The sequence below is a fragment of the Delphinapterus leucas genome, chromosome 2, assembly GCF_059928025.1.
Source record: "Delphinapterus leucas isolate spDelLeu-1000000601 "Yukka" chromosome 2, BTC_Dleu_Yukka2, whole genome shotgun sequence".
NCBI lineage: Eukaryota > Metazoa > Chordata > Mammalia > Artiodactyla > Monodontidae > Delphinapterus > Delphinapterus leucas.
Window position 1 is genome coordinate 11,268,039 of NC_143130.1, and position 24,181 is coordinate 11,292,219.

Genomic DNA, 24,181 nt, shown 5'->3' on the forward strand with positions numbered 1-24,181 from the left:
TACGTTCTAGATCTGAAACTCCAAAATCCCCTTTAAGAACAGCAATCTTCGGTTGTCTTCTGTTCCCATTCACACAAACCAGCTCTTTGCCTGCAGGCTGGCCTTACCTCCTTCACTGTCAGCCATCAATACTGTGTGGGAATTCCTTTTAATTTTCCTGCTCCTTACCTGGGAGACCCCCTCACATACTCTCCACTGTCCTGACCTCTCTCTCAGCTGTCCCTCTGCTGGTATGACTTTGCCCCTGAATGACTGAGGAGCAGAGCAGATGAGAAGAAACTGACTGGCGTGGTGGCAGTGAGGTCGAGAGCAAGGGCTGGAGTCTGGGCATCTTCGGATACAGCTCCGAGAGCATCCTCTACTGTCCCGTGTGGAATGTGAGAGACAGCGTCAATAAGACACCAAGGCTTTTGGCCCAAGTAATGGATGAAAGAAGTAGTCATACCCGAGATGGGAAGAGAGGAGTTCGTTTTTGGACATGCTGAGTTGGCCAACAGACACTCAAGGGGAGATACAAATCAGTGCTCATAAATCACTGCATGTCTCTGAGTCTCAGTTTCCTCAACCATCAAACTAGGAGAACAACTGCCTTAGCTGTCCCACAGGGCTGTCCTCCTACAGTGACATGGGGAAGGAGGGCAAAGGAGAAAATACATGCACAAGCACATTATAACAGGCAAAACCTGATGGATACGTAAGGCTTCCTTTTATCCCTTCAAGTTCATTCATTCCGCAACGATTTTTCTGGCATCAACTATGCCAGACACAATTCTAATTGCTGGGGCATTAGTGGTGAATAAAACAAAGGGCTTGGTGGAGTCAAGGTGGTGGAGTGGGAGGACATGGAGTTCACGTCTCCCCATAACTAGGGCACCTACCAGATGCTGGTGGGGGACCTCGACACTCAAGGAGACAGGAGGAACCCCCGAGCGACTGGGTAGGAGGAAAAGTGGAGGCCGGATGGGACCGGTGCCCCTGAGGGGTGGCTGGGAGAGGGGAGGGGTTCCCACACCTGGAGGGACCCTCGGGGGCTCGGAGGATCAGGGGAGAGTGCAGCTAGCATTTCCCCTGCCCAATCAGGCCCCGGGAGGCCTGCTGGGTCCCGGGCTGGGTTCTCCACCTTCTGGGGCCCTCTCCAGCCATGCTGGTCCTAGGGGCGTAGGGAGGGGGAGAAGAGGAGGAGGGGCAGACAGGGAGGGGCCCTCCAGGATCGGAGGATCAGGGGAGATGTGGCTAGTTTCCCCCACCCACCTGGGCCCTGGGAAGCCTGCTGGGCTTCCAGGCCTGGTCCCCTGCCTTTCAGGGCCCCCTCCAGCTGCACGGGTCATGGGGCGGGTGGGGCGGGCAGTGAGAAGAGGAGAGACGAACAGGGAAGGAGCCTCCGGAATCAGAGGCTGGGGGGAATGCACCTAGTGTTTCCCCCGCCCACTCGGGCCCAGAAAGCCTGCTGGGGTCCTGGGCCTGCTCCTCTGGCCTTCGAGGCCAGAGGCGTTCCTGGGCCCCTCCAGCCGTGCTGACCCTAAGCCCCCCCCCCCCACCCCAGGGCCTTTCCCGATCATGCGGGTTCTAAACCTAGACCCTGCCCCAGCCTAAACCCCGCCCCCACCAAAGCCCCGCCTCCCACAGCCAAGGCCTTTTCCAGCTGTTTGTTTTTTGTGTGTATGCTACTGTGGTTCTGTTTTACCTTCTGGCTGTTGTTTCACCTATATTTTTATTTTTTCTAACATATCTGTTAGTTTTCTCATCTTATTTTATTTTTTACTCTTTGTTATTATTCTGCTCCTTTTTTTTTTTTTGCCACCCTGCACAGCTTGCAGGATCTTGGTTCACAAGCTGGGGGTCGGGCCTGAGCTCCTGTGGTGGGAGCTCTGAGTCAGGACCACTGGACTAACAAAGAACCTCAGACCCCAGGGGATATTCATCAGAGTGAGATCTCCCGTAGGTCCTCATCTCAGCACCAAGACCCGGCTCTACCCAACAGCCTACAAACTCCAGTGCGGGAAGCCTCAGGCCAAACAACCAGGAAGACAGAAACAGAATCCCACCCATTAAAAAAAACAAACAAACTGAGATGACAAAAAAATATGTTACAGATGAAGGAGCAAGGTGAAAACCTACAAGACCAAATAAATGAAGAGGAAATAGGCAACCTACCTGAACAAGAATTCAAAGTAATGATAGTAAAGATGATCCAGAATCTTGGGAAAAGATGGAGGCACGGATCGAGAAAATACAAGAAATGTTTGACAAAGATCTAGAAGAATTAAAGAACAAACAGAGATGAACAATACAATAACTGAACTGAAAAATACACTAGAAGGAATCAATAACAGAATAACTGAGGGAGAAGAACGAATAAGTGAGCTGGAAGACAGTAAGGTGGAAATAACTGCCGAGGAGCAGAATAAAGAAAAAAGAATGAAAAGAATTGAAGAGAATCTCAGAGATCTCTGGGACAACACTAAATGTACCAACATTTGAATTATAGGGGTCCCAGAAGAAGAAGAGAAAAAGAAAGGGTCTGAGAAAATATCTGAAGAGATTATAGTCGAAAACTTCTTTAAGTGGGAAAGGGAATACCCAACCAAGTCCAGGAAGCACACAGAGTCCCATACAGGATAAAACCAAGGAGAAACACTCCAAGACACATGTTAATCAAACTATCAAAAATTAAATTCAAAGAAAAAATATTAAAAGCAGCAAGGGAAAAGCAAAAAATAACATACATGGGACTCCCCATAAGGTTATCAGCTGAGTTTTCAGCAGAAACTCTGCAGGCCAGAAGGGAGTGGCAGGATATACTTAAAGTGATGAAAGAGAAAAACCTACAATCAAGATTACTCTACCTGGCAAGGATCTCATTCAGATGGAGAAATCAAAAGCTTTACATACAAGCAAAAGTTCAGCAAAAAGAATTCAGCACCACCAAACCAGCTTTACAACAAATGCTAAAGGAACTTCCCTAGGCAGGAACACAAGAGAAGAAAAGGACCCACAAAAACAAACCCAAAACAATTAAGAAAATGGTAATAGGAACATACATATCGAAAACTACCTCGACTGTAAATGGATTAAATGCTCCAACCAAAAGACACAGACTGGCTGAATGGATATAAAAACAAGACCCATATGTATGCTGTCTACAAGAAATCCACTTCAGACCTAGGAACACATACAGACTGAAAGTGAGGGGATGGAAAAAGATACTCCATGCAAATGGAAATTAAAAGAAAGCGGGAATAGCAATACTCATATCAGATAAAACAGACTTTAAAATAAAGAATGTTAACAAGAGACAAGGAAGGACACTACATAATGATCAAGGGATCAATCCAAGAAGAAGCTATAACAATTATAAATATATATGCACCCAATATAGGAGCACCTCAATACATAAGGCAAATGCTAACAGCTATAAAAGGGGAAACTGACAGTAACACAATAATAGTGGGGGACTTTAACACCCCACTTACACCAATGGACAGATCATCCAGACAGAAAATTAATAAGGAAACACAAGATTTAAATGACACAATAGACCAGATAGACTTAACTGATATTTATAGGACATTCCACCTGAAAGTGGCAGAATACACTTTCCTCTCAAGTGCACACAGAACATTCTCCAGGATAGATCACATCTTGGGTCACAAAGCAAGCCTCGGAAAATTTAAGAAAACTGAAAACATAACAAGCATCTTTTCTGACCACAATGCTGTGAGATTAGAAATCAATTACAGGGAAAAAACTGTAAATAACACGAATACATGGAGGCTAAACAGTGAACTACTAAATAACCAAGAGATCACTGAAGAAATCAAAGAGGAAATAAAAACATACATAGACACAAATGACAATGAAAACACGATGACCCAAAACCTGTGGGACGCAAAAAAAACAGTTCTAAGAGGGAAGTTTATAGCAATTCAATCTCACCAAAGAAACAAGAAAAACCTCAAACAATCTAACCTTACACCTAAAGCAACTATAGAAAAAAAGAACAAAGAAAACCCAAAGTCAGTAGAAGGAAAGAAATCATAAAGATCAGAGCAGAAATAAATGAAATAGAAATGAAGAAAACAATAGCAAAGATCAATGAAACTAAAAGTTGGTTCTTTGAGAAGAGAAACAAAATTGATTAACCTTTAGACAGACTCATCAAGAAAAAAAGGAAGAGGATGCAAATCAATAAAATTAGAAATGAGAATAGCAATCACAACTGACACTGCAGAAATACGAAGGATTATCAGAGACTACTACAAACAACTATATGTCAATAAAATGGACAACCTGGAAGAAATGGGAGAAATTCTTGGAAAGGTACAATTTTCCAAGACTGAACCAGGAAGAATTAGAAAATATAAACAGACCTATCACAAGTAATGAAATTGAAACTGAAATTAAAAATCTTTTTCAACAAACAAAAGTCTAGGACCAGATGGCTTCATAGGCAAATTCTAGCAAACATTTAGAGAAGAGCTAACACCCATCCTTCTCAAACTCTTCCAAAAACTTGCAGAGGGAGGAACACTCCCAAATTCGTTCAACGAGGCCACCATCACCCTGATACCAAAACTAGACGTTATAATACACATAAAAATTACAGATCAATGTCACTGATGAACATAGATGCAAAAATCCTCAACAAAATACTAGCAAACAGAATCCAACAACACATTAGAAGGATCATACACCACGATCAAGTGGAATTTATCCCAGGAATGCAAGGATTCTTCAATATACGCAAATCAATCAATGTGATACACCATATTAACAAATTAAGGAATAAAAACCATATGATCATCTCAACAGATGGAGAAAAAGCTTTTGACAAAATTCAACACCAATTTATGATAAAAACTCTCCAGAAAATGGGCATAGAGGAAACCTACCTCAACATAAAGGCCATATATGACAAACCCACAGCAAACGTTATTCTCAATGGTGAAAAACTGAAAGCGTTTCCACTAATATCAGGAACAAGACAAGGATGTCCACTCTCGCCACTCTTATTCAACACAGTTTCGGAAGTCCTAACCATGACAATCAGAGAAGAAAAAGAAAAGGAATCCAAATTGGAAAAGAAGAAGCAAAACTGTCACTGTTCGCAGGTGACATGATACTATACATAGAAAATCCTAAAGATGCCACCAGAAAACTATTAGAGCTAATCAATGAATTTGGTAAAGTTGCAGGATACAAAATTAATCTCTGGCATTCCTATACACTAATGATGAAAAATCAGAAAGAGAAATTAAGGAAACAATCCCATTTACCACTGCAACAAAAAGAATAAAATACCAAGGAATAAACCTACCTAAGGAGGCAAAAGACCTGTACTCAGAAACTATAAAACACTGATGAAAGAAATCAAAGATGACACTAACAGAGGGAGAGATACACCATGTTCTTGGATTGGAAGAATCAATATTGTGAAAATTACTATACTACCCAAAGCAACCTACATATTCAATGCAATCCCTATCAAATTACCAATAGCATTCTTCACATAATTAGAACAAAATATTTTACAATTTGTATGGAAACACAAAAGACCCTGAATAGACAAAGCAATCTTAAAAAAAACAGAGCTGGGGGAATCAGGCTCCCCGACTTCAAACTATACTATAAAGCCACAGTAATCAAGACAATATGGTAATGGCACAAAAACAGAAATATAGAACAATGGAACAGGATAGAAAGCCCAGAGATAAACCCACGTACATATGGTCACTTAATTTATGACAAAGGAGCCAAGAACATACAATGGAGAAAAGACAGCCTCTTCAGTAAGTGGTGCTGGGAAAACTGGGCAGCTACATGTGAAAGAATGAAAATTAGAACACTCCCTAACACCATACGCAAAAATACACTTAAAATGGATTAAAGACCTAAACGGAAGACCGGACAGTGTAAAAGTCTTAGAGGAAAACAGGAAAAACACTCTTTGACATAAACCACAGCAAGATCTTTTTGACCCACCTCCTAGAGTAATGAAAATAAAAACAAAAATAAACAAATAGAACCTAATTAAACTTAAAACCTTCTGCACTGCAAAGGAAACCATAAACAAGATGAAAAGACAACCCTCAGAATGGGAGAAAATATTTGCAAACAAAGCAGCAAAGGATTAATCTCCAAAATATAAACAGCTCATGGAGCTCAATATCAAAAAAACAAACAACCCAATTAAAAAATGGGCAGAAAACCTAAATAGACGTTTCACCAAAGAAGACATACAGATGGCCAAGAGGAACATGAAAAGATGCTCAACATCACTAATTATTAGAGAAATGCAAATCAAAACTACAATGAGGTATCACCTCACACTGGTCAGAATGGCCATCATCGAAAAATTTACAAACAATAAATGCTGGAGAGGATGTGGAGAAAAGGGAACACTCTTGCACTATTAGTGGGAATGTAAAGTGATACAGTCACTACGGAGAACAATATGGAGGGTCCTTAAACTAAAAATTGAACTACCATACGACCCAGCAATCCCACTCCTGGGCATATACCCTGAGAAAACCATAATTCAAAAGGACACATGCACCCCAATGTTCACTGCAGCACTATTTACAATAGCCAGGTCATGGAAGCAACCTAAATGCTCACTGACAGACAAATGGATAAAGAAGATGTGGTACATATATACAATAGAATATTACTCAGCCATAAAAAGGAACAAAATTGGGTCATTTGTAGAGATGTGGATGGACCTTGAGCCTGTCATGCTGAGTGAAGCCAGTAAAACAAATATTGTATATTAACGCATTTATGTGCAATTTAGGAAAATGGTACAGAGGAACCTATTTGCAGGGCAGATACAGAGACACAGGCATACAGAAGGGACATGTGGACCCACGGGGGGAAGGGGAGGGTGGGACGAATTGGGAGATTAGCATTGACATATATACACTACCATGTGTAAAACAGATAGCAAGTGGGAACATTCCGTAAGGCACAGGAAGCTCAGCTTGGTGCTCTGTGATGACCTAGAGGGGTGGGATGTGGGGGAGGTGGGAGGGAGGGGACATATGCATACGTGTAGCTGATTCACTTCACTGTACAGCGGAAACTAATACAACACTGTAAAGCAATCACACTCCAATAAAATAAATAAATAAATAAATAAAACAAAGGGCTTACCCTGGTGGAATTTACATTCTAGGGGTTGAAAGTAATGGTACAACATAGTAAAAAAAAAAAAAAATAAATAATATATCTATATCTGTATCTATCTATCTATCTATCTATATATATATATATATATATATATATCTATCTATCGCTGGCCAAAAAGTTCCTTCGGGTTTTTCCATACACTATCACAGAAAAACCTGAATGAACTTTTTAGCCAAGCCTATATATATATATATGTATGTATATAAATATATATAAATATGCAGATATTACTTATAGTGTAATATATTATTTGTAATATCGATATACTAATCATACAGTTACGGTTATGTGTATGTGCACAGGTACGTGTGTAGGTGTGCCTTGCTGAGCTCATGGCCTTCGGGTGAAGCCCTGACGTCAGGGAGGAGCCATCCAGGTAGATGAAGGTGGAAGGAAGCACAAGGCAAAGGAAGAGTAAATGCAAAATGCCAGAGGCAAGAAAAGTCCCAGGAAGTTCAAACACAGGAAGCCAGTGAACGAGGTCACGGCAGGAAACGTAAGCAGCTGAATGAACTTGGCACACAGAGGAAACACGGCCCACCTTCCCCCAAGGGGCTCCCACCCCTTGTTAAATAGAGGCGCCCCCCTTCTCTTCACCCCCATAACCCAAGGAGAACCGCATCCTGCCAGATGCAGAATTCTAGACTCACACAATTGTCTAGTTAGAAGGAACTTATTTTAGACGCCCCTGGTTTTCTTTCCATTCTGCTCTGGTGATCTTGACTAAAACAAACAAACAAACAAAAAATGCGTGGCAGGCCCAGCAGGCTGGGCAAAGCTCAGCCACACCCGGGCCTGCGCTCCTGACGGGCACAATGGCTGACTTCCGTGAGGGGAGGTTTCTGCGCAGCATAGCAACTGCACCTGGAAAAACTCCAGGTCGCCTTTAATCTATTTCACAACCTACTGTCTGGGCGGGCTGTTCTGGCTGAGACCAGAATACGGACCTAAGCCAGCCTCTGGACACACAGTGCCTCAGACACACAGTCTCCAAACGGCCCGTGCGCTACTACTGCTCCTTTATGCAAAGGGACTATGGCTTCACGGTGTATGTCATAAAGTCTCTTATTTATGGAGAACTTTCCAGTTCACAAAGCGATTTTACACCCGTTTTCATTTCAACAGAACCCGTAGGAGGTCCTACTTGCCATCCCCTGGTCACAACAAGGACACCGAGGCTTACTGGCAAGGCAGGGTCTAAGGAAACACAGCTGGTCACGTGTACCCCCTCCCCCATCCAGGGCTCCCAGCAGGGCTCTGGGCCACCTCCTGTGACTCACTCACCATCTGGGGCGAGGCTCCACTTCCCAGTTGATGAGAGGCTTCGCTCCCCAGGGCAAGCCTACACCCTGCCTTATATCATCTGCTTTGCATTTCCTTCCTCTTCCCTGAGGGCGGTTTTCAATATTCCTGCTCTGGAAGTGACAGAGCACTTTTTTTTTTTTTTGTACAGGTACAAACCAGTATGAATAGCTGTTTGTTCACGTTCTGGCTACTTGAATACAGACCTGTATTTGACCTTCCAATGAGTGAAGGTATCAGAGGATACGGGGTGATGGTCTCTTGAGTGATCCTACGGGGGCTGCAGAAGGAAGCTCCCCAATCCCACCTGTTTTTTTTTTTAATAAATTTATTTATTTATTTATTTTTGGCTGCATTGGGTCTTCGTTGCTGCACACGGGCTTTCTCTAGTTGCGGCACGCAGGCTTCTCATTATGATGGCTTCTCTTTGTTGCGGAGCACGGGCTCTAGGCATGCGGGCTCAGTGGTTGTGGCTTGCGGGCTCTAGAGCACAGGCTCAGTAGTTGTGGCACATGGGCTCAGTAGTTGTGGCTCACAGGCTCTAGAGCACAGGCTCAGTAATTGTGGCACAAGGGCTTAGTTGCTCTGCAGCATGTGGGATCTTCCTGGACCAGGGCTCGAACTCATGTCCCCTGCATTGGCAGGCGGATTCTTAACCACTGTGCCACCAGGGAAGCCCTTCCCACCTGCTTTTGATCCACAGATTCTCAGGGTGGACTCCAAAGAGATAAGATAATGATTCCTAGGGAAAAGAAGGAAGGCATTTCGTATACTTGGTCTCTCTCATGGGTTTTTCTTTCTCTCTCTCTCTTTTTTTTTTTTTGGTCTTCTTAGATCCCTGTGCTTGTTGCAGGAGTAGGGACACACTGCCTTTATTACAAAGACAAAAAAAACTGAGGCTGCATGACAGTGAAAACATCATTTGACCAGAGAAGTAGCAATCATTGGTCCTTTGGGAAGTGTCCTGTTTCTCCTTCTAAAAGTCTGCAATTAAGAGATCGAACCCCTTCATCCTACATTGTTGGTGGGAATGTAAATTGGTGCAGCTACTTTGAAAAACAGTTAAAAAACTAAAAATAGAGTTGCCATATGATCCAGCAATCCCACTCCTGGGCATGTATCCAGAAAAGATGAAAAGTCTAATTCAAAAAGATACATGCACCCCAATGTTCACAGCAGTAGTATTCACAATAGCCAAGACATGGAAGCAACCTAAACGTCCACTGACAGATGAATGGATAAAGATGATGTGTTACATACAGACAATGGAATACTACTCAGCCACAAAAAAGAATGAAATAATGCCATCTGCAGCAACATGGATGGACCTAGAGATGATCACACTAAGTGAAGTAAGTCAGACAAAGACAAATATCGTATGACATCGCTTACGTGTGGAATCTAAAATATGACACAAATGAATTTATCTATGAAACAGAAATAGACTCACAGAGAACAGACTTGTGGTTGCCAAGGGGAAAGGGGGTTGGGGGAAGGATGGATTGGGAGTTTGGGATTAGCAGAGGCAAACTATTATATATAGGATGGATAAACAACAAGGGAACTAACTATATTCGATATCCTGTGATTAAACCATAATGGAAAAGAATATGAAAAAGAATATGAATCACTTTGCTGTAGAGCAGAAATTAACACAACATTGTAAATAACTATACTTCAAGAAAATAAACTTAAAAAAAAGAGATTGCATCCCTTCAGCTCTGAAGATGGACAGGGAGAAAGAGTAGGTATTACTGGCAATACATGTTGGCCCTGTAAGAGTCCATACAGACTTTTTAAGACCCACAATTTTTGGAAATTCAAATTAATGCTTAGACCTGGCTATATTTTTGAATCACTTCATTCATGCAAAATCAAGTCCAAAACTCAAATAAGGACAAGTGTAATCTCTGTAAACTCCACCAGAGAGCAGGACAACTAATCACAAGAGGGGTTAAATGGCTGGGACATCATGGCAGCCCTGGATTATTCAGCTGCTGGGCCGTCAGGCTATTTTTAGATGAGCCCCATCTTCAGGTTGGGTCATAGTCACACCAATTCTGCAGTGAGTTGATCTTGCCAGGCTGAACCTGTACCTAAACATTTATTCCTCTTCTCTTTGAAGAAAGACGTTTTAGTTGGCAAGGAAAGGGGCTCATCTGAATCTCACAGAATTGAGGTTGCTCTGACTTAGTTTCTGGTTTCAGACCTAAGGCGTCTGATTGACAGCACCTCGTGACTATTCAGAGGAGATACAGGGGTGCATTTTAATGTCACCTAATTAGTGACAGAGGATGGCTTTCCCTTTTGAGAAACTGATTTGTTCAAAGTAACACAGAGCTTGTGGCAGTCATTCCACCGGTATTTTTGATAGACTATCCCTTGGATAAGAGTAGGGCTAGCTTCAGACATTTGTCAGTTGGTTGACTATCACGTTTATCAGACAGCTCTTGAATGAACTCAGCAGCCTAAGGAATGACTAGCAAATATTACTTAACCATAAAGTTATATTCCTGTGAATGAAATCATAATTCAATTTATCAGCACCTGTGTGCTCTGAGACTGCCAAAACATCATATCTAGATGTCATTTTTATAGGAAGCATAATGGAAGAAATACAGCAAATTTTGAATAGAGACCAATCTGTCTTTCCAAATGGTATCTTTTCATTCCATTATGTAAATTCCTTAAATGCGAGTCCCTCTTGGCATTCTCATGAAGGCTTCCAGCCCAGCCTAAGTTCAGGAACATGCTCCCGTTTCTGAACTCACAGCAATCGCTCTCTGTGTCACTTCTTTGGAATTAATTATGCACAAGCCGTCCCCAAATTATGGTAGGCTCGTAACTGCAAAGTTTTCGTCTACTTTCATTGTTTAGAACTTGGAATAAAATGGTGGTTGGATTTCCAGCTGGCCCATGGAAGCCTCTTTAACCTACAGTGTATTATGAGTCCTTTCATTGTTCCTCATTGTTTTCAAGGAAAACGTGTCCTGACTTTCCAGCTGAACTTGGGAGATGCTGGGAACAGATCTCCCCCTGCACCTCCAGCCTCAGGGAAAGACACCGTCCCCCTTAGTGACTTGTAAAGCTTCCTCTCTTCTCTCCACTTCACCAGGAGACACTGCCGCTCTTAGGGTGACAAGATCATCCCTGGGCAACACCTATGAATGAAACCCAATTGTTGGGATTGTTCTTAAAAACCAGTTATTTAATAAGCATTCGTAGCTCAGAAGCATCCTGCGCTTAACCGCGGCATAGCTTACACGTTCGTTATTATGCTTTTAATGTTTTATGACGGTCTTCCCAGTTCGTATTCCTTGCAGGTGGGGACACATCTAAGTTTCTTTGTACCCTGCAAAGCAATCAGTCCCCAGCTAAGCACACAAAGAGATCAATAACCGTTTATTGATCCCTAATTAGAGCTACCCAGGAAAGCAATTCAGACAATAACTGAATCGGTCAGGCACTGTTAGGCATCAAAACAGGCATCAGACAACCTAATAATTTCAGCGCTACCTGGTTAGGCATCCGTCATACAGCTCAGGTGCAATTTTAAGAAGATGCTGTAATCCTGGCTTGTCTCTTGGCACCTGGTCCCAAGACAACGTATGACCCCCACTATTCTCCTGATAGGGACTGAAAAGTGGCTTTGAGAGTCTAAACGTTCTCATCTGGATCTTTCATCCCACCTAATTCCATTCTCTGAGCGCACTTACTTTTACTCTCTCCTGTATCCCCCGTCCACCTGCTTTATATATTTCCTAGCATTATAGTTAACAATTTGTCTCCCTGCTTCCTCTGGCACAGTCCTTATCCTAGCCATTTCTGTGTATTCATCTCTGGGCTTAGTAGCATTTAGTGGAGTGCTTTGTTCAAAGTAGGAACTCGGCACTTATGCTACGCCAGGCATGGCACAAGGCACTTAACTGTAATGAGTTGTTCCGTCCTATGAGGTAGGTGCTATTATTATCTCTATTTTACAGACGAGCAAGCTGAGGCAGAGCAAGACTCAGTGATCTGTCAAAGTTTACAACTGCTAACAAGTGTTAGAACAGGCACTTGAACCCAGGCTATCTGGCTTTGGAGACCATGTTCATAAACATGGCACGTGATTGCCTCTCAATGAATGACTGATCACAGGTTGGTTGAACCAAAGATAACAGCAAGTTCTAACAATAATGAAGCTGCTTTACCAAGAGGGAAAGGGTAGAACTGAGCTAACCATCATCAAGATCCACGTTTTGGATTTGACAGCATTTGACAATGTCTGGAGACATACATCTTCGGTTGTTGCGACTGGGGCAGCATTGCAGGGGAGTTTGCTACTGGCATCTAGTGGGATGGGGGCAGGCTGGAGATGCTGCTAAACACCCTATAATGCACAGGACAGGCCCCAAATACCAAGCGTGCAGAAGTTAAGAAACCTTGCTCTGGGAAGATCCCAAGTCTAACTACTTACAAGACGTCTGATATGGCTCCCTTTTGACTATACAATCAGGAAAAGGAAAAAAATTAACCATTCTTTTTCAGAATCACCTCTCTAGCAGGATACCTAACATAGTTTAGAAAATCTTCAAAGGTATGCCAGGCACTGTGAACATTTTAAATGACACAAATATGAATTCAGACTTTCAATTAACTGGTAAACCGAGGATGTATCCTATTCCTCAAAGCTACCAACACAAAAATACTTAATGCTCATAAAATGAGAAAGTGATGTAAAATGATTAAGAACAGACCCAAGCTACCAGTTGGCATGCAGGCTTCCTCCTGTACATAGAAATTTTCCTTCCCTTTCATTCTAAGGCACGGGATTCTACTTCTCTACATCTGCGATGCCTTAGAAATCACAGCAGATGTCATGTGGCTTCTTTTCCTCCACATACAAGGGCCCAGACAGGCAAGAATCTGCTCCCAAGTGAATTCTTGACTAGTCTGTTGAATTTAGCTACTGTAGGTGCAGAATAGTGTAAAAAGTATGATCTCAGTTCAAGTTTACCATGTCTTGAAAAATACTTTATTAGGAGGAATCTGTTATACATTTGGAAGGAGAGCTATTAGTCACTTTGCAGTGAGCACCCTTGAATTTTGAGTGTTATTTCGACAGAGATATTTCACATTATATGAGCCAAGCTATAAACACAAACTAGCAAAACATAAATGTCCTAGAGTTTCACAATTCTTAAGGGCTGTTTTATGTGCCATGGATAGGGATGATGATGCTGTTTAATGAAGTAATTTTACAACCTTGGCAAGACAGAGTCTCACGCCCACAGTCACCTGCCACACACTGTCTCCCTCGCACAGGGCCTCTTAGTCACATGGACCCACTCTCTTCCGGGAGGCCTTGCTGAAAGGAAATCATCTGGGTAAAACCACCTCAGCACTCAAGGTCATTTTCCTTCTAGAAGCTCAGACTTGAGAATTACAGTCGGCCCTCCATATTCGCAGGTTCTGTGACCTCAGTTTCAACCAACCGCAGAAAGAATTTTGCAGATTGGTTGAATCCGTGGATGTGGAACCACGGATATGGAGGGCTGACTGAACTATGCCTTTTTAAATAAGGGACTTGAGCATCTGCGGATTTGGGTATCCACGGGCTCCCGGAACCAATCCCCATAGATACTGAGAGACAACCATACTATTCTGAAGGTCAAAGCAGTTGTAATCCGCTTTCCTACCCCAAAGTCCATGGCCGTCTTGGGAGGAAGGTGCTACCATCATATATGTTCTACACTATGTTTTCCAGATCTCCCATATATAATTTGTCACCGCTAGATGCTTTGTGGAAGCATCTTTATAAGAGATGCCAAATTCATTAAATCGAAGCACATGAGCTACGTACAAGATCAAGGGGAAATTACTTTGTCTTTAACTCATTTTCAAGTCAATAGAGCTATTACAAAATTGCGTTCCAAAAAAAAAAGCTACCGTTGGAAGTTTCCTGAGTACACATGACAAAGAAAATTTTTCTCTCTGATTTCAAACACTCTGCAGTTAATGGGCTATTTCATAGAAGTGGTCTTCTGAAGAGTATATGAATCCAGCAGTGCCCAAAAGAAAGCATCTCTACAGATTTCTCAGTCTCCCTCCTGTGTTTTTGTAGCTTCACATCTTAGATGTAAAACTTCACTTGAGAGTTTCATATAAAAAACACTCGGATTTGCTTTTTAATATTATGAAATTGCAACAGAAATTGGTTTGACATGTTATAGGACCCTGTACTCATGAAGTTACTTTTAGGGGTTGAAGCTTCTTTACAAATACTTGCACAGACTAAATATATCTAAAATAGCACCACTGTATAGGTGTAACAATGGATTATAATTGTGTGCTTCAGTAATTGTTTCTGGTTTTCTTGTTTTTAAAATTTTCTTTGACATGGTACTCACATTCATTTTTTTCAAAATAAAGTCTACCAAGAATGTTTTCTTCCCCTATTTCTGCATAATTGTGCTAATATACTAGCTGGGACAGTTATATTTTAAATGACATGTATATATTTAGCAGCATAATTATGCAAATTCTACCATGTTGATGATTGTAAATATCCTTTCAGAGCAGCTACTTAGCATTTTTTTTTTTTCTCGCAGTACGTGGGCCTCTCCCGTTGCAGAGCACAGGCTCCGGACGCGCAGGCTCAGCGGCCACGGCTCACGGGCCCACCCGCTCCGCGGCATGTGGGATCCTCCCGGACCGGGGCACGAACCCGCATCCCCTGCATCGGCAGGCGGATTCTCAACCACTGCGCCACCAGGGAAGCCCAGCTACTTAGCATTTTGTCCTGGCTGAAATGCTTCGAATTCACTCCCAAATTCACTTCTCCGCTGGGTGAAGGTGGGGCTCACAGTTCTCACCCAGCAGGCAGAATACTGCACAGTGGTAAAAAGTATGGATTCCTTAATGTACCTGGACATTCTATGCCACTTACTGGCTTTGTGACCTTGGGCAAGTTACTTAACCTCTCTGAGCTCTGTTTCTGCATCTGTAAAATAGGGATGATGATAGTACATACCGCACTGGATCGTCATGACGATTACATCAGATGATGTATGGAAACTACTTAACATCACGCTTGGTCCATAAAAGACTCTCAATAAATGATAGCTATCGTCAGTGTTCTTATATCACCCAGCAGTACTACATTTCAGCCTAGACATCAAGCTTTCCAAGAGTTTAGAATTGCAGCTGAAAAAGAGGAAGCATGGCACATTCCGACCTGTCTAGGTAACAGTGGGGTGGTGGGTAGCACTGTTAGCAGCACAATGTCCAGACTCAAGTTTTTACTCGAGAATCATTCTTTACATACTTTTGTCATGTGCCTGGGTTGAGTTAGTGGGAATGTTTAGGTGTTTCAGTAATGCCAACTCTAAATGTAGACGGTGTGTGTGTGTGTGTGTGTGTGTGTGTGTGCGCGCGCGCGCGCACGCGTGCGCAGGGCTACAGGAGAAGGGAATCTAGCCTGTGGTGAGGAATCACCTAGACAGGATGTGAGATAAAATTCCTCCTCTGCTATTTCACATTTACAGGAATGAATTCAAAAATGTAAAATTATATTCTGAATTACAACCATATGTCAGAATACGGCAGTGATCATGACAGTGTATTTTAGGTGAACATTAGTCTTTAGTCAACTTTCCTAATCCTTGTTTTTCTAGAAATAAGAGCTTGGATTTTCTAAAAGGAGTTGCTAACACATAAGACAGAAACCCATAGCGTTTTCTGAGCTTCCTTAAAAAACAAAACTGAGGAAGCAGAGGCCCTGAAAATATACCGATGCTACCGAAGGCTAAAATTCTTCAAGACTCTGATCAGGGAGCAGTACAGAGGCAACTCCACATAGCAGAGGGCCCTTCATTTTGGTCCCACCCATAACCCAATCCCGGGAACTGGGTTCAGTGATGTTCAGTTATATGCACGTGGTAACCACATGTGTGACGATGAACTAGGTGCTGAGCGAGAAGCCAGACGCCATCGCTGGCCAGAGTGTGCCTGGCGCTCAGCAGGCTGCATGTGGCTTGATGTGATAAACAGTGGAATCAAGCTCACGATCCTCTCATTCCCACAAGGTGGGTCAGCAGGGTGGTGGGGGAGGACGGATTCTGGCCCTGGAGATGGATAGTTCTTATTTTTTCCTGGACTAAATTCTTATGACTCCAAGTCCCTTCCTATCAGTGACACACATTTCCCAACCAGCCCCTCACAGTCCACCGGGGCAGATGTGTTACCCTTTCTTAGAAGCACAGGGCACAAGCTCCCTATAGCCTTAAGGCACGTCTTGGTAGACTTCCCTCTGGTTGTGACACTGGTCTGTTCAAAGAGCCTCAGTATTTATCCCACACCCCTCAGCTTTCTATGGTCATGGGAGGCATCCCTTTCTTTGAATCTTAGCATTTAACTTCCTAAGGACTTTGGAAAGGAGAGAATAAATACCTTTTTCCGAGTCTTCATTTTTCTTAGTCCTGCATAATCAAGCCTGTCACCGTTTTGTCTTGTTTCCCATGCAGATTTTTTAATAGGAACTATTCTTGGAAACAGTTTACATCAACTCTACCCACTTGCCATTGGCCAGAACCCACTCACATGGCCACACTTAACTGCAAAGGAGGCTCGGAGATGCAGGTAGTTTTGTGCCCCAGAGGAAAAGAAAATACGGTTTGGTAACCACATAGCCTTGTCTCTGCCATCATCTATTCTTCTCTCAGCAAATACCTGTTTCATCCTTCTTTCCACACAAAGAATGTATACCCTCCCTCCACAAGGGAAACAATGCAAAGTCTCATTCTGTCATGGAATCCAGCGCCATGTACAGGATCTCTGGGAAATGTGCAATCTGCTCCATCGGTATCAGATGTGGCTCCTGGTGACCTTGCAAGCAGTTAACTAAAAAGCCAAGTTATCTGTAGCCCTTACAACCAGTACTATAGCAGCAGAGCAAAGACAATTTGTGACCTCTTGTTCCTTGAATATTTGGTAGCTCTTGTCTATAAACCACTTCACTCTAGTTCAAGCCAGTCACTGTTGCTGGTTTTTTTTGTTTGTTTTAACCGTACGCGGGCCTCTCACTGCTGTGGCCTCTCCCGTTGCGGAGCACAGGCTCCGGACGCGCAGGCTCAGCGGCCACGGCTCACAGGCCCAGCCGCTCCGCGGCATGTAGGATCTTCCCGGACCGGGGCACGAACCCGCGTCCCCTGCATCGGCAGGCGGACTCTCAACCACTGCGCCACCAGGGAAGCCCACTGTTGCTGTTTTTTTTTTTTAAACTGTGTAGAGAGGGTTAGAGCTTTTTGGTACATTGATGATCCCCCAACTTCCAGGTTTATGCTCTTTCCATGTTCCTGGAATCTTTCTTCTGGAACCAGATAAGAGATGGCCCTTTCATGATAAAATTCTGCCAGTGAGGACAGAGCTTTCCGATTTGTGTGATTAAGATAGTGATATACTATCACATTCCAGTCACAATTTTGGCCTTCTTTTTACAAGGTTATGTAATAGAAAGTGACATGATCGGTTTTGGTAAGGAGGATGGAACAGTGGTTCCAATAAGGTACTGAGTGGCTGAATATCTGAATTTTATTTCTCATGCCCCTTCTGAATTCCCATATGACAACAGGTCAAATGCTTAACCTCCTTTGGACTCAGTTTCTTTGACTAGATTTTTATGATTATAATTATTATGTTGCCTTCTGTCAGCCAGTTCAGGGTAGAGAAATCCCCTCTATCAAGAGTAGCTTTTCTGGGGCTTCCCAGGTGGCGCAGTGGTTAAGAATCCGCCTGCCAATGCAGGGGACATGGGTTCTATCCCTGGCCCGGGAAGATCCCACATGCCGTGGGGCAACTAAGCCCGTGCGCCACAACTACTGAGCCTGTGCTCTAGAGCCCATTTGCTGGAACTACTGAGCCCGCGTGCCTAGAGCCCGTGCTCCGCAACAAGAGAAGCCACCAGTGAGAAGCCCACGCACCAAAACGGAGAAGCCCCCGCTCGCCGCAACTAGAGAAAGCCCGCGCAGCAACGAAGACCCAACGCGGCCAAAAATAAATTAAAAAAAAAAAAAAAAGATTAGCTTTTCTATTACTCTACAGACTTGAGGGTTTTCAAGATGTAGTATGAAGGTTCTGGGCTGGTAAATTATAAACACATGTAAACTTAAAAAGAAATTTAAATTCCTGGAGTGTCACATCCACTAGAAAAATTTTGCTGATCTCTGTACCACTCCTCAATGAGTATTACATCGACACCATCCTATTTTTATGCAAATTCATGTTTTTATCACCCTGGATGACAGACAGTGACACACCCTTTTCATTTCTCATAACCAGATGAGTAAACAAAATTGAACTTCACAAGGAAGAACAAAAACCGCCATTTCAAACAGGTAACACTTGAACCACTCACTCACTTTCCGTGGGAGATCTGTTATGATCAGCTTTTGATGATTTGTCTGAATGGTTTCTGAAATCATAATTTTCTTCTCAATTATTCAGATTTACATTAACGATGCTGCCATTAGATCCACACTCGGGAGGCCCGTTCTGACCTCTCTTGTTGGGGTGCCTGCCTGCCTTTAGCCTGGCTACTGCCCAGCCTCACTCGACCACCGGATTTAGAAACTCTTTGCTGACAACAGCCCTCTGGTCCTACTCTTCCTCCCCTACCCCCCAGCGGCCAGTACCCACAGGGCACAGTGCTCAAGGCTGGCGCTCAGCTGACCACTGTTCTCTTGGTTCGACTTCTGTAAGGCAGCCCTCAAAACCAGCACGTGGGCGTGGACCACCCTTGGACACCCTCACCGCCTTACCTGGTCTCTCTGTCTTTGGGTATCGTAGCCGTGCTATAAGCAAACACTTGCTTCTCAACAAGAGGAGGGCCGAGGTCCACAATTCCGGCTAATCCTGGAGTCGTCCGTGGCTTCTCAATGTACACCAAGGTGCCGGGCTCCTTTTTGAAGGCCTGGCGGCTGGGTGAGACCCGGTCTGACTGCATGGCGTGGGAGGGCCCGTGGGCGTTATGGAGACCGTGCATCTCCACCATCCTCAGGTCACTGACTCGGTGAGGAGAGGCCGGGGGCGTTTTGGAGCCCAGAGTAGGCAAGAGGCTCTCTGGATACTTCCTTGACTTCTGTCTGTACAGTGACTGCTCCATGTGCATTTCCGCTTGCAAAGAAGGGTTGCAGTAAGCACTGGCTGAACGAACTGCAGTGCGGTGATACCCGATGATGTGATCGGGGAGATCCAGTGGGTGCCCGCCGTGCGAAGAGGCTATGCTCATCCTCCCCTCGTGATAAAGATAAGGATCGGCGTAGAAACCCTCATTTCGGTACATCGCGAGGCTCTTGGAGCTCATGTCTTCATCTGGCTTCACGTCTCTTCTTTCCAAGATGGCGCTGGGGCTGGGAGAGATGGATCTGGAGACCGGCAGGCTGGAGAGTCTGTCCCTGGGGATGGTGGCGTTACCAGGAACGACCATCGGCCGGGTGCCTCCGTAAGGGATTCTGGATGGAGAGGGAGGCATGGAATGTGGCACAGGAGTGGACGGTGGAGAATTTGGAATGGCGTGGGGTAGAAGAGTTGCGGGTCCAGGTCGAGAGGCACCAGGGCCATCTCCTCTTGCATAAACGATTTCTCTCTGCATCTGAAAAGAAAACAAGAAATTAGAAAATCTACTTTGATATTCATGTTTTTAGAGACATCTCAGTGTGGTTTCCCTGATGAAGTAGGCTGAATAGTGGCCCCTGCAAGATGTCCACACCTTAATCCCTGGAACCTGTAACCATGTCCCCTTACAGGGCAAAAGGGCCTTTGCAGATACCCCCTGTTAAGGATGTTGAGTTGGGGGAGATTATCCAGGTGGACCCAATGCAATCACAATCACTTATGTGAAAGTAATGCAATGCATTCACTTAGATGTGAAAGAGGCAGGAGGGTCAGCGTCATGGAAGGAGATGTGATGACAGAAGCAGAATCAGAGAGAGAGAATGGGAAGATGCTGTTACGGAGTCCAAGCTCATACTGCTCGCCCCACAACAGGCCAATAAACCGAGACATGAGGTGTTGAGGCACGAAGAGTGACTTTATTTGGAAAGCCAGCACACCGAGAAGATGGTGGACTCATTCCCCAAAGAACCATCTTGCCTGAGTTAGAATTCAGGCTTCTTTTATACTAAAAGGGGAGGGAGTAAAGTCAAACATTTCCTGCTTCCGGTCAGCCTCCAGAGGGGAGGTGTTAACTTCTTTCTCCCTGCAGAAAGAAATCACAGGTGGGCCTGGTCAGGATGTTTCCTGTGAGCTAAACAAAGGTATTTTAGCTTAATGCTCACTACCTGGGAGTCAGGGTTCCCAGAGATGGGCCATTATGTATATTTTAAGCTTATAGGCAATATCCCTTAGTGACTAACTTGTAATAGAACACAAAAGGTTCTTCCCTATAACAACTCCCCACTGTCAATGTCCATTCCACAATCTTGTGGGAAAAGGGAGGAAGACCACTCTGGCTGGTTACTTCCTGTTGAACGGAGGTGACGAATATTCCTTAGAATCTTTTGTCAGCCTTTGTTTATCTACAACTATTTGAACCCAATGAAACCTATTAGCACTTTGTTGTCTAATTCATAATCGAACTTGGGGTTTTGGTTCCAGTTCCTAATACATATAAATTCCTGTGCTATTTATTTGGACACAATTAAAGAAATTGGTGGCCCCTTCTCCAGCTGCAATGGAATTCCCATCTTCTTCAGTTGGATGGGCAGACCTGTTGGAGTCAAACTCAGGAGCAGAGGTCAGTATAGAGCCCAAAGTTTTAATGTAATTGGCAACCGCTAGGCCTTTTAGCGTTTATAGATTCTCCTGCCTGGGCACACACCTGGAATGGAGTACCATACAATATTTTAAAGGTGTTTAATTTAAGCCTGCTTCTGGGAGCCACTGATCCACAGCATGGCAACTAGCAAGGTTATCCCAAGTTAAATGTCTCCTGACGTTTTAGCAACGTTCCTTTCTGATATATGGTTCATTTTCTTGGTTTTTCCTGTTGATTGCCGTCTCTAGGATGAATGCAGTTTTAATGCCTTCATCCAAGTCAGGGGATAATTTCGCTAAGGAGGGCTTTAACCGCTTCAGAGAGTTTCTGTCCAGGTGGGATATGCTTCCACCGATCCTGAAAAGGTGTCCACACAAACACTAGCAGGTATCTGAGATTTCCTGAGGCTCAAGGCCTTTGAGTAAATATGTGTCAGTCCTCGGTGGGGCAGGTTCCTCTGTGTTGAGTCCCTACCTGGGAGGTCTGACAGCAGTCTCTGGGTTATTTTGAAGACTCTGGGGGTAAGGGCTTGGTCTCCTTTTCTGGGATGTTCATAAGTACCAGCTGTTGGCTTAAAGCATGTTCTGGTGGGACTCAGATGTCACGCTATTGTGCTGAAAACCTTCAGGGTGAGGCCTGTCAGACAGTCAATCAGCTCATCCCCCCACTGTCAATTTCTCCCCTGGCTCCTGTGGGGAGTTGGGTGTCTCAAGGCCAAGGGAGTCCCTGGGTCTCTTCATTCAGAGCATCCTCTCTACCATGAGAGGCTCTCATCTTCTACTGTTCTTCTGTTTCAGCAGAGGGCAATCTGTTTTCCAGCGATGCTACTCCTCACAATAAGCATATTGTTCCGTCCCCAGTCGTGGCCTACCTCTCCGGGTTACCTGCCTTCCAGGAAGCCAACGCCACTGCCAAAAAAGTGGCATTTCATTTTGTATCTTTCTTCTGTTGTTGTTCCCTCAACACTTTAAAAGCAACATCTACCAATTGAGATGGGTTCATTCCAAATGTACCATCTAATTTTTGCAGTGTTCTCCTGAAATCCGAGGCACTTTGCCCCAAAAGGTCAAATTTACCATTCTAATATTTGCAGGGGCCTCGGGATCTGCATTAGTATGATGTGTGTAGGCCTGATAAATCCTTTCCAAAAATTCAGAGGCGTCTTCATTTGTTTTGCTGAATTTCTTGAATTTTGTTCCAACCCTTTTGCCTTGGTTTCCCCTTTCAAGGCCCTGCCAAGACGCACTAATGAGCAGTGCTCTCATAAGGGCCTTCTTCCCTCACCGGGGTCCCCATTTGGTTCAGCTGTGGGTGCTGGCAAGTGGGCTTCAGGTGTAGAGCATCCTCTCTATAAGGAGGGCTGCAATCTTTCCAACTAAACAAGTTTGAGAAACCCAGCCGCTGGTCATTTCCATTTAGGCCCCCCATGAGATAATGGCGTAAGGAAAATACCCCTGTCCCAGAAGTGGCTCCAGGCCCACATTCGGTGCCCTGTTGGGTCTTAGATGACGATCCCAGACCAAGTCCCTGTGCCCCAGAAACTAGCACAGGATTGTTTTGTTTTGTTCTTTTGGCCGCGCTGCACAGCTTGTGGGATCTTAGTTCCCCGACCAAGGATTGAACCCAGGCTACCGCAGTGAAAGTGCCGAGTCCTTAACCACTGGACCGCCAGGGAATTCCCAGCATTTTCTAATTGATCCTATAAGGAGGGAAGTCCTGGGCCCCAGTGTCAGGAACTGGGCCTGGATAGGAATGGAAGGTGGTGTAAGGGTTGGATATACTGACATAACAGCCGGAGCGGCTGGGACAGCCAGCTCAGCCAGAGGAGTTAAGGTCTGAAGCAACATGGCCTCTCATTCCCTTCCTTATTTTCCCTGGGAATAGTACAAATGCTTGCACATAAAGGATTTCATTATTCTGGCTTGTTTCTTCACAAAATAGCTGGAGTGTCATTCAAAAGCCACTGTAAAACTATAGATAGCAACTGATCATCTAGCCGTGAAAAGGATGCCTTTTTGCCTTGGCATCAACCAGCTGGGATTACAGTGCAACTGAACAGAAAATTGACCACTGCTGCGGCTATGACAATACGGTAATTACTAAAGTTATGACTGACATCACTTACCAGGATGTGCCAGAATTTTAGGAGTTCCATATAATTTCTGGAATATATATGTTAATAACATTTACCCATACAGTACAACCTAAGAAGTTTTATCACCACCCATTTGACAATGCCTCCCACACAATTCATCACACCAAATAAGCCCAATTAGTTTAATATTCCTCTCTCTGAGATGGAGAGAAAACAAGTAATTTGAGGTGTTCCAGAGACCCTCCAGAAAACCCCAACGTTAGCCAGAGGTCAAATGAATCCCACTTAGAACTTGATCTTTGGGACATCTGTCAAAAATATCAAAAGTTTTAACCAGCGATAAAAGATCCCAATGGCAAATACAGGTCACTTAAACAAAAACTCATGATCTATCACTAAAAGGAGTTCAATATTTTAAGAAAACTTTGTCCTCTTAGAGAACCAAATTCAGATTTTGTACCACTTTACCTTCAAGATTTATTTATTTATTTATTTTGCGGTACGCGGGCCTCTCACTGTTGTGGCGCACAGGCTCCGGACGCACAGGCTCAGCGGCCATGGCTCACGGGCCCAGCCGCTCCGCGGCATGTGGGATCTTCCCGGACCGGGGCATGAACCCGCGTCCCCTGCATCGGCAGGCGGACTCTCAACCACTGCGTCACCAGGGAAGCCCCAAGATATATTTTCTTAATTAAGTTCAATCTTACCTTAGAACTAAGTTTAGTTTCAAGGTACGAAAATCTGGAGAAACTATTCCAGACAGACGTTTCCAGAACATTATTCCCATAGAGTTTAACCAA

At 44.0% G+C, this 24,181-nt stretch overlaps 1 protein-coding gene and 1 long non-coding RNA gene across 28 annotated transcripts in view; one reads left to right on the top strand and one right to left on the bottom strand.

Annotated features, from left to right (window-relative positions):
* Window positions 1-24,181, bottom strand: part of KIAA1217 (KIAA1217 ortholog) — a 324,087-nt gene that overhangs the window by 56,864 nt on the left and 243,042 nt on the right. For all 27 annotated transcript variants that reach the window (XM_089906415.1, XM_022580504.3, XM_022580507.3 and 24 more), the window contains one exon: window positions 19,290-20,122. In XM_089906415.1, the coding sequence (XP_089762541.1) occupies window positions 19,290-20,122 (833 nt within the window). The remainder of the gene's footprint in view (window positions 1-19,289; window positions 20,123-24,181) is intronic.
* On the top strand, window positions 255-9,294 carry LOC149749944 (uncharacterized). The gene is made up of 3 exons (XR_016391876.1): window positions 255-937; window positions 7,491-7,684; window positions 8,642-9,294. It is a non-coding gene; the product is annotated as an uncharacterized LOC149749944 (long non-coding RNA).